This window comes from Crocuta crocuta, unplaced genomic scaffold, assembly GCF_008692635.1.
Source record: "Crocuta crocuta isolate KB4526 unplaced genomic scaffold, BGI_CrCroc_1.0 scaffold445, whole genome shotgun sequence".
NCBI lineage: Eukaryota > Metazoa > Chordata > Mammalia > Carnivora > Hyaenidae > Crocuta > Crocuta crocuta.
The window spans coordinates 2,552,376-2,568,501 of record NW_027530847.1 but is presented as its reverse complement, the minus strand read 5'-3'; the positions used below and the strand labels follow the sequence as shown (position 1 = coordinate 2,568,501).

The 16,126-nt window shown below is 47.5% G+C and overlaps 1 protein-coding gene across 1 annotated transcript in view; it reads left to right on the top strand.

The window, feature by feature from the left end:
- The window catches only part of EFCAB8 (EF-hand calcium binding domain 8), a 56,465-nt gene that overhangs the window by 33,671 nt on the left and 6,668 nt on the right, over positions 1 to 16,126 (top strand). The window contains exons 17-22 of the mRNA XM_077769377.1: positions 570 to 774; positions 1,623 to 1,835; positions 2,919 to 3,053; positions 10,528 to 10,749; positions 11,273 to 11,410; positions 15,558 to 15,726. Coding sequence (XP_077625503.1) covers positions 570 to 774; positions 1,623 to 1,835; positions 2,919 to 3,053; positions 10,528 to 10,749; positions 11,273 to 11,410; positions 15,558 to 15,726 — 1,082 coding nt within the window. The remainder of the gene's footprint in view (positions 1 to 569; positions 775 to 1,622; positions 1,836 to 2,918; positions 3,054 to 10,527; positions 10,750 to 11,272; positions 11,411 to 15,557; positions 15,727 to 16,126) is intronic.

The following is a 16,126-nucleotide window of genomic DNA, read 5'->3' as shown; positions in this document are numbered from 1 at the left end:
TGAACTCACAAACCACGAGATTGTGACTGGAGCCGAAGTCAGACATTTAACCAACTGAGCCATCCAGATGCCCCCAAAGTATAGGTTTCTACGGGAAGGGAATGGAAATCTGATCTAGTCTCAGGGATGGTCAGGAAGCGCTCATCTGAGAATGTTGTGGGTGGAGTGGTGTCTTCTCAGTGAAGCAGCAAAGGGCTTGTGGTAGGAGGAACATTCCAGGCAGAAGGAACAGAAGGTACGAGTCCTCTTCCTCTTCAGAGGGCCTTTCCTGGGCCATGGCTCCCCTCCTTTAAGCCTTACTCAGCGGTCTGAATAAGGCGAATCTGTAAGATTAGTTGATGTAAACCCCTAGGCCAGGCTCTTTGTAGTAGTCACATAGTAGGTGCTTAGTGAAAGAGGTCAGCTGAGCAGAGCTTCAACCTGAGTGTCCTCTTCTCAGCCGCCTCCCAGAATCTGAAGGCCTCGGGGACCCCCTACCCCCACCCCATACCACACTAAGGCCAAGCGCTCTGCCTGGAATCTNAAGGCTGAGCACTCTGCCCCCCCTCCGCCCCCGGCCCTGTGCGCAGGCTCCACAAGACCAAGCCGATGGTCCTGTACCACCACTGGCAGCACTCGCACAAGGAGGATGTGCTGAGCATGGCCAGGTACCAGAACCAGTTCCTCGGGACCTCCTCGTACAACGGGGACGTTTTCCTCTGGAGCGTCAGCCTGTTCAAGCCCATCCTCAACTTCAACGCCTCCAAGGGCCCCTTGCCTTCACTGCCCACGAAGGTATGGTCAACAGAAGCACCCCTCACTGTCTCTCTGAGGTGGGCCAGAATCAGCTGTAGGGCCCCGGGGGTAGGAAGGACCCCCAGGAAGGAGAGGGCATGGGACGACCACTTTGGGAGGAGGCTGGGAGCCATGCAAGTGGGTGCTAGTGTCTGTAATTATCCTCATTTGACAGACAAGGGAACTGAGGCACAGAGAGGTTAAGCATCTTGCCTGAGGTTGCACAGCCAAGAAGGGATAGGTCCAGACCCAGGTAGTCTTGACTGTGGAGCCAGTGCACTGCTGATCCTGTTCTGTCTCATAGATGACTCCCTTCCTGAAGACAGCTCATCTCTTACCCATCACTCTCATGCATCACCACTGTGGGCTCACCGGGCCCATGGTAGGGGCTTAGGAAACCCACACCTTCTCTGAATTACCCTCTCTCTGCAGATTAAAGCTGGAAGGGGACTTTGGGGTAACCTCGTCCAATAATTTTCCAAACATGCTGCAGAGAGATGCTCTGAGGCTACTGCAGTGGCTTCTCAGCTTTTTACCTACTTTATACTTTAGAGCTTCCCTTAAGATTAAAAAAAAACAAAACCCTCCAAAATGTTTGGAGACCATTTTATGGATGGGGAGATCGAGTCCCTCACGGGAGCAGTCTTCTGCCTGTGGGTACTCTGGGCATTTGCAGTTGGCCCACGGACAGGGTTATAAGCTCTGGTTGATGCCTGTAAAGGTGCTGGGTTCCTAGGGAGCAAGCCCTGGGGCGCCTGGGGGGCTGCAGTGTTAGCACTGGCCAAGGAAACCCCACGTTTCCCTCGGGGACACTGCAGTGCGCAAGGGCGCTTGTCTCCCCGGCACAGATCCAACAAGTGGACAACCCCCCGGCAGAGGGTTTCAGGTCCAGCAGGCCCTGTGCGGAGCACGAGAAGTGGGCACACAAACCCTCAATACGGCGCCCGCGCCCCGGGGCCAAGACCACGGCCAGTGCCAGCCTGCAGCGGAACCTGGCGTCGGCTCCCCCGCTGATGAAATGCCCCAGAGACAAGGAGCCAGAGGGGCCCCTGCCCCCCCAGGTAGGGACGGGAGCTGGCCCGGTGGCTGCGCGGTGTGTGTATGTTCTTACACGGAGGCACTGTTTCCAGCTCCTTTTGAGCACTGCAGACAGGCCATCTCCCTGGCTGAATTCACCTCATCCACCCCTCTCGCTGCCTCAAGCCTGGGCACGGTCCCTTCCCAGAACATGGCTAAGATGGACCCACATCTCTAAGCTTGGGGGCAGGAGCTGGAGGGAAGACAGTCCAGGCATCCTAGAGTCACAGGCCCGATCCTGGGCTACTTCCTAGTTCCTCCAGCGAGTGTAACCTGGCAGAGATGAGCCACTGGGGCCCGCCAGCCACCCCCACCAAGCCTCATCTCCCTGGAGGCCAGGCTCCAGTGGTCTGAGGCCTCCACAGAGGCGGACTACTTCCCTTCTCTGAGCCCTCAGCTCTGCTGCAGGATGTACCCTCCCAGGCTTGTCAGACAGTCTCGTGTTGGGGGAGTAGGAGACAGAGCAGGGTGGTTTGGCCTCCGCGCTCAGCAGTGGATGCAGTATGTCTTGTGTGGGTCCGGGGTCGGAAAACGTGAGCAACTGAAGCCTGATTCATGTTCTGGGAACTGAGCCTTGGAAGAGGAGCCCCGTCTTCCCTGAACACTCGAGGCCCATCAGGTGAAAGCCGCGCACACTTCTGTCCTGCGCAGCCCCCTCACTCGAAGACACTCGCACAGTGCGTGACTCCAGGACACGCGGACAGAGCCTCGGGGTGGCGCCACCACCTGCATGTTTCCCAGAGCCACGAGTATGCGCTCCCCAGGCCTCCCCTTTGGATGGGGTATCTCCTCCAGGACAAAGAGGGGGTTTCCCCAAAGGCATGAGTTCTCTGCCCTGAGAGCGGAAGCTCCTGGTAGTGCGAGAGGAGTCTCCACGGCTTCCGAGTGTCTTTACGGTGGGACCCATTAGACACCTGGCTGTCCCTTTCCCAGGGCGGTGGGTCTCCTGAGGGCGGCCGCAGTGCTCCTTCTTTCAGCATCTGTCTCCGGTCTCTGTCCCCCACAGGATGGGGAGACACCCCCCACCCCACCCCATGATGACTTGGGGGGCCCATTTTGCTTTCCAGAAACCTTTCCGTGCTGAAAGCCCTAAGCTGTTCCGAATACCCTATGGCAGATGGTCAGTCCTCAGAGAGGCTCAGAAGAGAGGAGGGGAGTTCCGGAAGAAGGTGCTGCTGCAGTCCAGTGCATCAGTGGAGAAGGTGGGCCACACTCAGGCAGCGTCTGGGGTGTGAGCCGGGTGGGAGCGGGTGGGCTGGGGTCAATGCACTGGGAAGGGCAGGGCCTAAGGCGCCAGCCCCTTCTCCCTGAACCCGGAGGGGCATGGTGGAGGTGAAGGCACCACTCAGGATGCTGGCTTTGGGGCTGCTATGTCTGGGGAAGAGGGGTGTGCAGGGTCCCCCCCTGCTTTGGTGGGCTGGCCTGGGGCTGGCCTGGGTCGGAGGAGAAGCAGCATTGCTGGGACCTGCTGGTAACCCCTACCCCTGCTCTGGGAGGATGTCTTGCACAACAGGGGAGAGGGGTCTGGGTCATCTCTGCTCTTCTCCCTTCCTCCTGCCCCTTTCCCCCTTCTGACCCTGGACGCCCCTCACTGTGCTGTCACCACTAGACCAGGTGACCGTTCAGGCTCCTTCTAGCTTCGATCTGCAAACACAAGGTAATTTGGAGACTCTCTGGGTTTCCTAAGTCCCTACCAAGGGCCCAGTGAAAATCCAAACCGTCGCCGTGTTAGGGTGTGGCAGGACCGCCCCCTTCTGCAGCTCCAGGGCGCCAGGGACTTGGGAACGGGGACAGTGCCCAGCAGAGCTGGGCCCCGCGCCTGCAGAGTGGAGAGCTGCGAGCGGCCGGGCAGTCTCTCCTCCAGGTTCTGAATGTGCTCTCCCCTCTTTTAAAAAAATGCCNACCCAACAGTAGCAGCCCTAGTCACCACCGCCGAATTGGTAGGCTGGGTTCGCCTTCATCCTTTGTATTTTTAGACCAGTAATGTAAAATTATAGCTATGTCCTGCCATTTGCTTTTTAAAAATTTAACTATATGGCATGAATATGTTTTCATCTCAGTAATTTAAACTCATCTTATTCTTAACTTTTTTTGTAACAATTGCATAGCACCCCCTAGTGTGGATGTATCACACTCTTAAGCCAGGCTTCTCTTGATAGACATGTAGGTTGGTCTCAGTTTTCAACTTTGAGCAGCTCTGCATCGTAAATCCCTGTGCCTATGCCTCTGTGCGCCTGCGCGAGTGCATCAAAAAGGTGGATTCCCAGAACCAGAGTTGCTCAAAAGATCCCATCCTTTTCAGCCTCTGAGTCCCACCGAAGTAGATGACTCAAAGCCCAACCTTTGACTGTGACCTAGTCTGCTCAGGGCCCAGACAGTTATTCATTGAGTGTTTCCCACGCGCCAGGCCTTGGGGAGGCAGCAGTACATAGCAGAAACAAACCTGTGCCCTCACGGAGCTGACATTCTAGTTGGGGGTGAGACGATTAACTAGCTAGTAAAATAAACTGTAGGTCACAAGGGGAGCAAGTGCAGCAGAGAACCAGAAAGCCAAGGCCAGGGTAGGGGGAGTGGCATGGGAGGTAGAGAGGGTGTGGCTGTTTACATAGGGGGATCAGGGAAGGCTTCACAGAGGAGGTGGCATTTGCACAGAGCCTGAAGCCTGCTGTTATTTGGAAGGATGGTGCCCCTGGCAGAGGGAGCAGCAGTCACAAAGATCCTCACAGGAGAGCTTATTTGGAATGTTCAAGAAAGAGCACTTCTCTCTCTCTCTCTCTCTTTCTCTCTAATTAGGAAGTGGTACCTGTCCTTCATTTAAAATGAAAAGTTCAAGCCTTATAGGGGTGTATGAAGTAAAAGAATGACTCACCTTCTTCCCCAGTCTCCAGGGGTGACTAGTGTTAACGCGTGTTGTGTCCTTGTAGACATTTGTCTGTGCGTACACGATCATATACGTGTACGAATGCATATATGTACCGATAAATATTTTTTCAGCAAATAGTATCATATTATACATACACGGCTCTGCAATTTGCTTTTTTTCACACAATACCTCATGGCATCTCTTCCTGCCCATGTTTGGGAAGCCACGGCCCTCTCGTAGCAGCTGCGTGGTATTTTGGTGTATACAGTACCCGATTTATCCAGCTGGCCTGCTGTTGCTGGAAGGTTAGATTTCCAGGTTTTGCCTCTATAGCTAACATTGCTATGGACATCTTTGTACACGAATTTGTTGGCTCTCTTGTCTATTTCCCAAGATTAGAAATGCACTCTTAGGAAGCTTTTGATATGTTGCGTTATGTTCCAGCCTATGAATAGTATCAGCAGTAGTTAATATTGCCTGAGCTCTAAGTAGATGTGAGTTGCAACATTTACACGAATTATTTTTCTCTCTCAAACAGCCCTGGTGGGTATGTACTATTATAATTTCCGTTTTGTGGCTAAAGAGACTGGGGTTCAATGAGGTAAGGTGACTTTACCAAGATTCTCACTATCAGAAAATGGCTGAGCTAAGGCCTGATTCCAGATCTGTTTGTTTTTAACATTTGTGTCCTTGACTATTTATACTGCTACCATTGGCAACTCCTTGGCTTTTGTAATCTGGCCTGGTGATCTGAGTATGATNTACATACAACACCCAGTGCTCATCCCAACAAGTGCTCTCCTCAATGCCCATCACCTCCCTTCCCCTCTCCCCCCACCCCCCCTCAAATATTGGTATTTGTTCTCTGTATTTAAGTTTTATTTTATTTTATGTTAGAGAGCACGTGTGTGCACAAGCAGGGGAGGAGCAGAGAAGAGACAGAATCTGAAGCAAGCTCCAGGCTGTCAGCACAAACTCATGAGCAGTAAGATCGTGACCTAAGCCGAAGTCAGACGCTTAACCGACTGAGCCACCCAGGCATCTTATTCTCTGTATTTAAGAGTCTTTTATGGTTTGCCTTCCTCCCTCTCTGTTTTTAACTATTTTTTCCCTTTCCCTTCCCCCATGGTCTTCTGTTAAGTTTCTCAAGATCCACATATGTGAAAACATATGATATCTGTCTTTCTCTGACTGACTTATTTCACTCAGCATGGTACCTTCCAGTTCGACCATGTAGCTGCAAATGGCAGTATTTTATTCCTTCTCATCACCAAGTAGTATTCCACTGAGTATATAAACCACATCTTCTTTATCCATTCATCAGTTGATGGATGTTTAGGCTCTTTCCATGATTTGGCTATTGTTGAAAGCGCTGCTATAAACATTGGGGTATACATACCCCTATGCATCAGCACTCCTGTATCCTATGGATAAATTCCTAGTAGTGCTATTGCTGGGTGGTAGGTAGTTTTTGGTTTTTTTTAGTTTTTTGAGGAACCTCCACAGTGTTTTCCAGAGTGGCTGCACCAGTTTGCATTCCCACCCACAGTGCAAGAGGGTTCCCGTTTCTCCACATCTGCGCCAGCATCTGTAGTTTCCTGAGTTGTCCATGTTAGGCTGGCCCCCTTCGGACGCCGGCTCTCCTTCCTGGCTTCCAAATGCTCTGTCTTCCACCCCCATTGTTTCTTAGGCAGCAAAGTCCTTTCCCTCTGGGGAACTGGCAAACAAGGGAGCTTTTCAGGATGGTGTCCTGGAGAGGGTCCGGAGATCCTGGGTCACCCTCAGTCCCAGCCTTTCCTTTGTGGATGAGAGAGAGGGTGGACTGGGGCAAGGACGCCTGGGGGACTCTTACCTGTCAGGTCTCCTTTGCCACTATTTCTGTCTGACCATCTCAGGAGACGGCAGGGTATGGCAGAAAGGACACTTGGAAGGAGACAAGGGAATAGATCCAGACACAGCTGTGTCTCTTAAGGTCTGTAGATGAACCTCGGTCCTTGGCTCTTTCCTTAGTGGGGAAGGACCAGATGGGTGGGGAGTGCAAATCCCTCTGAAACACATGGGCAGCTTCAGCTTCTGCTGATGGGGTCTCCAGGCAGACCTTCAGGCCCTCTGCACTTGAGAACTGTCTGGGACCACTGGGTTGAGTGAGGCTGGAATATCCAACATCAGTCCTGAGGCTCTTTCCGAAGTGGGCAGGGGACTGTCTTTGAGGTTTCAGGGGCCAGGTACAGAGTGCAAAAGGCAGAGCGTGGGTTACCTGCCCTCCACCCACAGGGATCCCGCTCTGTCCTGTCCAGGGTGGGGTATCCTACTGTGGCCCCTTCACTTTGTCCACTCCCAACACTGGCCACACAGCCCTGACCGAGTGCTCCCGCAGGCAGGCCCACGGCCCTCTCTGAGCTGCAAAGGTCTCTGCCCATCACATAGCTTCAGCCTGCCCATTCAAGCTGTCCCAGGGTTGAGGAGGAAGCTTCAGTTTTCCCCAGTTCAGAAGTGGGAGATCTTTGTGGCACGTCATTCTAGTGAATCCTGTGCAGCTATGAGGAATCACATTGTAAGAGAATGCTTGATATGGAGTATAATTATGACAAAATTTACTTTAAGAGTGATAAATAATGAGATTTTTAAAAAATGGTTTTTATTTATTTACAGAGAATGCATATAAGCAGAGGAGGGTCGGCGGGGGGTGGGGCGGGGACACAGAATCCAAAACAGGCTCCAGGCTCTGAGCTGTCAGCACAGAGATTTATTTCTCTCTCTCTCTCTCTCTCTCTCTCTCTCTCACACACACACACACACACACACACACACACACACACACACACACACACAGAGTATGGTGCAAGCAGGGGAGGGGCAGAGAAAGAAGGAGACAGAGAATCCCAAGCAGACTCCACGCTGTCAGCGCCAGAGCCCTATCTCATGAACTGTGAGATCGTGACCTGAGCTGAAATCCAGTCAGATACTTAACTGACTAAGCCACCCAGGTGCCCCCAGTAAACCACATCGTCTTTACTCATTCATCAGTTGATGAATATTTGGCCTCTTTCCATACTTTGGCTATAGTTCTATTTAAAATTTTTTGAGGAACCTCTGTACTGTTTTCCAGAGTGCCTGCACCAGTTTGCATTCCCACCAGCAGTGCAAGAGAGTTCCTCATTCTCTGCATCCTCGCCAATATCTGTTGTTGCCTGAGTTGTTAATTTTAGCCATTCTGACAGGTGTGAGGTGGTATCTCCTTATGGTTTTGATTTGTATTTCCCTGATGATGAGTGATGTTGAGCATTTTTTCATGTGTCTCTTAACCATCTGAGTGAGAAAGGGCAATAAATTTTCAAACTTACAACTGATCATCGCAATAGTCACCACAAGTTGCTAATTCCTCCTGGGATCTTGGAAGGGCCTTGAACTTGACCTTGAACTTTGTCTTAAGCTTTATGAACTTCACTGGTAAGTCTGCCCTTGGCTGCAGTATATTTCTTCGGATTCACTATAATTTACTTAATGAATGCCCAGTTGATTAGACGTTTAAGCTGTTCCTAGTTGTTTGCTATTATAAACAAAGGTGTGATTGAGATCCTTATAGATCTGTCTGTGCAGTTATGCTAGATTTTCCAGAAGTATGATTGATGGGTCGACCAACTGAACACAGTTTACATTTTAATGGATGAAGCCATTTTGCTCTCCAAGAAGACTTCCCTCCAACAGTGTGTGAGTCTGCCTTTGTTCTTACACTAAGCCAGGAATGGATATTAGCCTATTCTTAATTCCTGCCAGCCTGGTGGGTGGAATTTTTTTTTAAATTTTTTAATGTTTTATTTATTTCTGAGAGAGACAGAGGAAGAGAGAGAGAGGCAGCAAGAAAAGGGGAGGGTCAGAGAGAGAGGGAGACAAAGAATCCAAATCAGGCTCCAACAGAGCCCGACACAGGGCTCGAACCCACAAACCGTGAGATCATGACCTGAGCCAAAGTTGGACGCCCAACTGACTGAGCCACCCAGGCGCCCCTGGAATTTTTTTAAAAATGTTTCTTTGATTATTTGTAATATTGAGCTTTCTAAATGTTTGCTAGATGTTTGTATTTCTTCCATGAATTAAACATCCATTTATATCCCTTGTCTATTCTTTTTTGCATTAATTTCTTACAGCTCCTTAGATGTGCTTTGCAAAGTGAATCCTTTGCCCAGGGTGTATTGCAGATATTTTCACCTCATCTGTCTTTGTGATAGCACATTGAAGTTTTAGTCTTTATCTAGCCATGTTTGTTATTTTCCTTTGTGACAATAGAGAAAGGCATTATTTATCCCAGGATCACAGAAAAACTTGTCGTGTTTTCTTCTAGACATTTATAATTGTATATATATTTAGTCATCTTCTTGTTCCATCTAAGTAGTTTTGTGTATGGTGTGATACATGAATCTAAAAATATTTTTTCTAAATCGATAGCTACTTGTTCAAATGCCACTTATTGCATAGTTTATCTTTTCTCCACTGGCTTGAAATTCTATTCTTATATAATAGGAGAGTCTTTTATAATCTATTTCTGGGATCTCTCTTCTTCCATTGGTATTTTTGTCTATTTTTACATGTATATTTTATATTTTAAAAATATAATGAAAGTCTTTAAAGGCAATGCATTAGGGGCGCCTGGGCGGCCCAGTCAGTTGAGCGTCCAGCTTCATCTCAGGTAATGATCTCGGAGTTCGTGAGTTCGAGCCCCGCACCGGGCTCTGTGCTAACAGCTCAGAGCCTGGAGCCTGCTTCAGATTCTGTGTCTTCCTCTCTCTCTGCCCCTTCCCAACTTGCACTCTNGCATTAAAACCTTCATGGTGATTATTTCTGGGTATTGGCATGGGGGGGGGGGTGATTTAAATTTCTTCTCATTTTTGCTGTCCACATCTTGTAGTATGTGCAAGTACACTTGCATAAAGTGGGGGAAATGCTTGTCCTTTGTCTCTGGTTTAGGGACTCCTGGTTCTCTGACCCTGCCATTTGGGCCAGCAGGAAGCAGGGTAAGTGTTTTGTTTTGGACGTGTATGTCAGTTGGGATATTTGAGCATTTTTATTGTTGGTGACACATAAGCCACCACACTGCAATTTCTCACATAGCATGAATGGAAGGCCTCCAATTTCCCCTGTCTGGCCTGATTCACTCTACTGCCTGTCCTCTCATGCAAGGTGGGGGTCAGGAGAGCAGCTCTCTTCTCATTCCAGGCATGCATGGTAACTGTCAGCCCCCCATCACCCCTGCCTGGGCCACAGCAGTGACATGTAGGGTGAAAGTGAGCAGAGGGGCGTGATCAAAACAAGACTTGAACAAGAATTTGGTTAAAATGCTTTCTTGGCAACTGGCTGGAAAATATGGCATTTTACTGTAGACGTATGTGAAGCAGAATGGAAGGAGAATGAGTATGGTCTTCAGATCTCTTTGAGTGGAGTTATAGGTCTTAGAAAATCTTGTTTGAGCCTTAGGATGCATCAGATTTGTATGCCTTCATTCAATAAATGCTCACTGATTATGTACCATGTGTCAGCACCATGGTAGTTGCTAAGGGTAAAAAGAGTGAGCAAAAAAAAAAAAAAAAAAAGGCACAAACTCCTGCCCTCAAGTAGCTCATAGTGCAGCAAATATTCCTTGTAACCAGCTACGTGGGAAGTGTGGTAGATCATCACCTTTCTAACTGGGCATCTAGGAAGTTGGGGGAGCGAGGGGGTGTGGTGACTTGCCCGAGCCCCTCAGGACCATGTGTGACGGTGGCCGGGGTGAGCCCCAGCTCACAGCACTGTTGAGCGGGCCCGCCTCTCTTGCACAGATCATCTTCCTGCAGACCAGGCCCCGCCTGCCACGCACAGCCGCGCTGCTGAGCAGCTGCACGGACGGCCACATCTATGCCTGGTCCATCCACGGAGATGGAGGCCTGCTGGGGAAGTTCCCTGTGGGCTTTGAAGACAAGGAGGATGTGGTTGTGGGCGCCATGGCCACGGATGAGAAAGACTTGATCCTTGTCACAGGGGACTGTAAAGGATACATCAAGGTGAGGAGGCACGGGCTTGAGATTGAGGGGCTGGCGTCTGCCAAGCTCCGGTCACCTCTTGGCTCCATGTGGCGCTGGCCTTGTCTCATCTCCTTTTGGGTACTGGTTTCATTTGTAAAACAGTGGGCAGTAAAACCCACAAGTGAGGACATGGTTCCAAAAGGACCCCCCAGTAGGTCCCCTATTCCATTGTTCTCTTCCTACAACTCCCACACCCCCAGCTATGCATCTCTCTGTGAACAGCTGTCTCAGGAGCCAACTCCATGCTTTGGGGTGAGACATGAGGCAAGAATCTCCTGTCCATGGGCCAGTCACACCCTCTCTGTGTGCCAGCTCATGGGTCTGGCCGACAAGTTCCCTTGGGTCCCTTCTGACCCTGAGCGTCTGGGTATCTCAGAGGTGTGAGTGAGACCTGCCTCACTCGCACCTCAGAGTGAAGAGAAGTAGCTTGGGAGGGGTCCACAGCGTGAGTTGGTGTTGGTGTCAAGGGATGCCGGGCCACTAACCCACATTTTGTGCCTAGATCTGGGACATCAAAGATTATTGCACATTCAGTGACAATTGGCCACTTCAACCCAATGGAACAAACAAATTCCAGCTCTTAATTCCTGAAGAGGCCCAGATCAACCTCCCACACTACACCCCCTTGAAGGAGAAGGAGGTAGGAAGATTCTGGGGGAATTTGAACCCCACTAATGATCCAGGGCTGTGGCTCTCTTCCTGAGATTCTGGGTCTTTCATGTTTCTTGTTCAATGTTGTCTGGTTGATGCAGAAACATTTCTGCTAGCCCGAAGTCACCATTAATCAGTAAAACACAAGTATGTACCCATGCATATACATGCACATGTATACACGCATGCGCGCGCGCACACACACACACACACACACACCTTCTATGGGCTTTAATCTTTGCAATGCAGACCCTGGATTCATGAATTCTTTTTAAAATAATGAAAATGTTTATGTATTTTCTTGAGTAGGTAATATATTTCCATGGTTCAAAAATCACTTGATATTTCTCTAATGACTAAGGAAGCTGAGAAACTTCTCCTTAATTATCAAGCAAATGCAAATTAAAACCACAGTGTGATACCACTACATACCCACCAGAATGACTAACACTAACGAGCCAGACAGCTCCAGATGTTGGCAAGGATGTAGATGAACTGGAATTTCCATTGCTGGCAGGAATGCAGACTGGTCCAACCACTTTGGGGAACCATTTGGTGCCACCCACTTGAATATATGAATATATGTCTACACTATGATCTGGCAAGTCCACTGCTAGGGATATATCCAGGAGAAGCCTGTGCTCTGAAAGATAGTAACTAAGAACATTGATAGAATTAATAACCCCACATCTGAAACAACCCAAATGCCCATCAGTGTAGACTGGAAAAATAAATTGTGCTATACGCAACGTATGGAATAATATCCAGCATGAGAAATGAATGATTTGCAACGATTCATTACAAAATGGGTAATTATTTGAACAATGTAAGTTACACAAGTCAGACAACAAAAGAATATATATTGTAAAGTTTTAGAGTTCCATCTATATAAAGTGCAAAACCAGACAAAGCAAACGTACCCTAGTAGAAGTGATTATCTTTGTGGGGGCAGGGAGTGGTTGGAAGGAGTCCTGAGGGGGACTTCTGGGGGACGGACAGTGCCCTGTTTCATAACCTGGGTCTGGTCATACAGTTGTGTTCAGTCTGTGAAAATTTATTCACGACATTTATCATAAGTACGCTTTTCTATATGTTATATACTAGTGAAGATTTAAATTTCTTTTTTAATGTTTTTTATTTATTTCAGAGAGAGGGAGAGAGGCAGCGTGAGCAGGGGAGGGTCAGAGAGAGAGGGAGACAGAATCCGAAACAGGCTCCAGGCTCTGAGCTGTCATCACAGAGCCGGACGCTGGGCTCGAACCCACGAACCGTGAGATCATGACCTGAGCCAAAGTCAGACGCTTAACTGACTGAGCCACCCAGGTGCCCCTACACTACTGAAGATTTAAAATCTCAGGGTGGCAAAAGGCCTCTAGTAAGGACTCAGTCTTACTCCTCTTCCCCCTCCCCCAAAACCAATTCTTGTTCAGCCAAGTCTTGTTCTGTTGATTTTTGGTGACTCTTCCAGTGTTTGTTTATGCAAACAGAAATGTGCAAAGTTCTCTCCTGTTGTTTCTCCATGAAGGTAGCATGTTATACACACTGGTGCTCACCTTGTATTTCTTATTCCATAATATATCTTGGAGATCTTTGCATACGAGTACGTAGCGGTGTAGCAAGCCATAGGGTATGTTATTGATGAAACTCCCTTGGAAGGGAAATTGAGGTTGTTTTCAATCTTTTGTTCTTAAACAAAAGTGACGAGTGAATGTTATTTCCTATGTGTGAGAAATATGTATGAAGGATAAATTCTTGGAAGTGGGGATGTCTAGATTAAAGGGTTGTATGCATTTGCAGTTTTGATAGCCATCTTGCAGTCTTAGGTGCCTTTTGAATCTCTGCACAAAGATATGATGTCTAGCCTGGTTTTAGTAAGATGAAAATTTCACTGCATTCAGATCCGTTGGGAATAAGTCACCCATGGGTTCAATATATGAGGAATCTATAAAGTTAATACTATCGTTATAATAACAGTCAGCCTCATTTATTTAGTGTTTACTGTGTTTCAGGAATTGTGATCACTGCTTTTATGTATTCTCTTACTGACTCTCTGTCATTGCTCTGGGAGGGAGATGTTACTTTTCTGCTGAGGAAGATAAAACTGAAGAGTTGTAGGGATCTAAGTTCACACAACTACCCATGTTGGACCTGGGAGTAAACTCAAGTCTGACTCCAGGATCTGTCTTCTCTTAGTGTTATAATGATACATTATAAACAAATTGGGATTATACTGTACGTAACTAGAATTTCCCAAATTATCAAACATTCCTGAAAATCAGACTTTCTAATGATAAAGTAATATTTCACTATATAGAGGTACAGTCATTTATTTAACTTATTATTGTCAGACATTAGAGCAATTTTTAATTTTTCATTATCAAAAAAGTGATAGAAAGTGGATACATTCTTAGAGATGAACTGCCAGAATGGGCTCAAAAAGAAATAGAAAATCTAAAGAAATAGAAAACTGAATATCGCAAGAGATCGAATTAGTAATAAAACTTCCCACAAAGAAAAGCCCAGGTACAGATGACTTTACCGGTGAATTCTACCAAATAATTAGAGAAGAATTAATGTCAGTTCTTCAAGAATTCTTGCCAAAGAGTTTTCTATGAGGCCACCGTTACCTTTTACCTATTACCTATTACATTTCTTCAAGAAGATCTACACATTGCCAAGAAGTATATGAAAAGATGCCGAACATCGTTAGCCGTTAGGAAAATGTATATCAAAACCGTAATGAGATCCCACTTCACACTCATTAGGATGGCTGTAGATAATAAGTGTTGGCTAAGACGTGGGCAAATTGGAACTCTCATACAATGCTGGCAAACACGTCAGGTGGTGCAGCCACTTTGGAAAACAATTTAACAGTTGCTCGGAAAGTTCAACGTAGGGTTACCATATGACCCAGGAATTCCACCTCTAAATATACACCCAAGAGTAACGAAGAGGCGTCCATGCAAAACCTTATATATGAGTGTTTATAGCAGCATTATTTATAACAGCCTGGAAGTGAGAACAACCCCAGTGTCCACAACTGTTGAATGGATACATAAAGGAATGACCTCCTGGTCCACACCACACCATGATGTGCCTTGAAAACATGCCAAGTGACAGAAGCCAGTCATAAGCAACCACATATCACAGGATTCCATTTATACCACTGGTGGGGTGATAAGATGATCTAAAATTGAACGTGACGGTGGTTGTAAACTCCGTGAATATACTAAGCGAGCACTTCAAATGGGTGAATTGAATTATATTTCAATAAAGCTGCGTTGAAAAGCTAGAAAAATGGTAGAACAATTTTTCTCTTTCACAAATCTTTTTTGGTTTGTTTATTTGTAGCTGTTTATCTGTGCAGCTGGTAATTTATCTCATGGAAAGTAGCAGGAGAAGAAAGCATAAATCTTTCTAAGGCTTTTAATCTGTACGGCCAAACTGCACTCCAGAAAGTTTATATAGTTTTGCATTTTACTAGCCTATTTTACTTTATCCTTGCCAACATAAAGTATTTATTATTAGCGGTATTTATCCAAGTGAGGGTTCCTTGGGTCTATCAGAGTGCCTCACTTAGAGAAGGCATTCAATAAATAAATGGTTGAAATAAAAAAAAAAAGACCTTTGGCCGATTTTTAGATACAAGTGATTTCCTTTGATTTTAACGAAGCTATCTTTCTTATTAGTGATGTTGACATCTTTCCTTATTTTATTGGCCATGTAGAGTCTTGGGAATTGTCTCTTCACATCCTTTGTTCATTTTCCTTGTCCTAGCCTCGCCACCATGTGGCTCTGGGCTCAGTTCTCTCCTCAACAAAATGGTGAGATGCATACACATCCTGTAAGGTTGTTACGATGTTCAAACGGAATCATCTGTGTAGACACAGTTGGTAAACAGTATAGCAATATGTGAATGCTTTTTTATGATTTTACCAAAGGGATCAGTGAACGCCAGAGAAGTACCAGGATTTACCTGTGGTCACCAGGAAGCGAATGTGGGGACATGGCTAGAACTAGGTCCCGTGTCCCGTGTCCCAGGATCCTTCCAGAAGGCGCTGCTGCCTCCAGTCTCACGTGCCTTCTAGTGAACCTGTGACTTGGGATAAGTAGTTCTCCTGTGTTGTCCCCTGTAGGTCGTGGCTGGCCAGACCATTTCCTTGGTTCCTCCCAAGCTTCTCAATTCCTGGAAGGGCCATTTGGACAGTGTGGCAGACGTCTTGTATGTGGATAGCTTCCAGCTGGTTGTCAGTGCTGGCCAGGACTGTAACGCCAAGGCCTGGAAACTCTCCGGTGACACCATTGGTATGGGTCCTGCTGAAGCTCAGCTGTGTCACATGGCTAATCGTGGCCCTGTCCCTGTTAGAGCACAAGCTGGCACAAACCTTCTGTCCTGTGGGGTGGAGTTTCAGGCTACAGCAGCTGCCTTTGCTCACATAATGTCACAGGATATGAGTCTTTCCAATTGTCCTGTCAGCAGCCTGTCCATTCATGCATCAGCTGTCCATCTACCCCTCACCCATCCACCCAACATTATTTGCCTGTGTTGGTTTTACAAATCATGTATCTGAGAAGGCACATTCTTTTCTCTTTTTAAAAATAAACTTGGGGCGCCTGGGTGGCTCAGTTGGTTAAGCATCTGACTCTTGATTTTGGCTCAGGTCCTGATCTCACAGTTTGTGAGTTCGAGCCCGCATCGGGATTC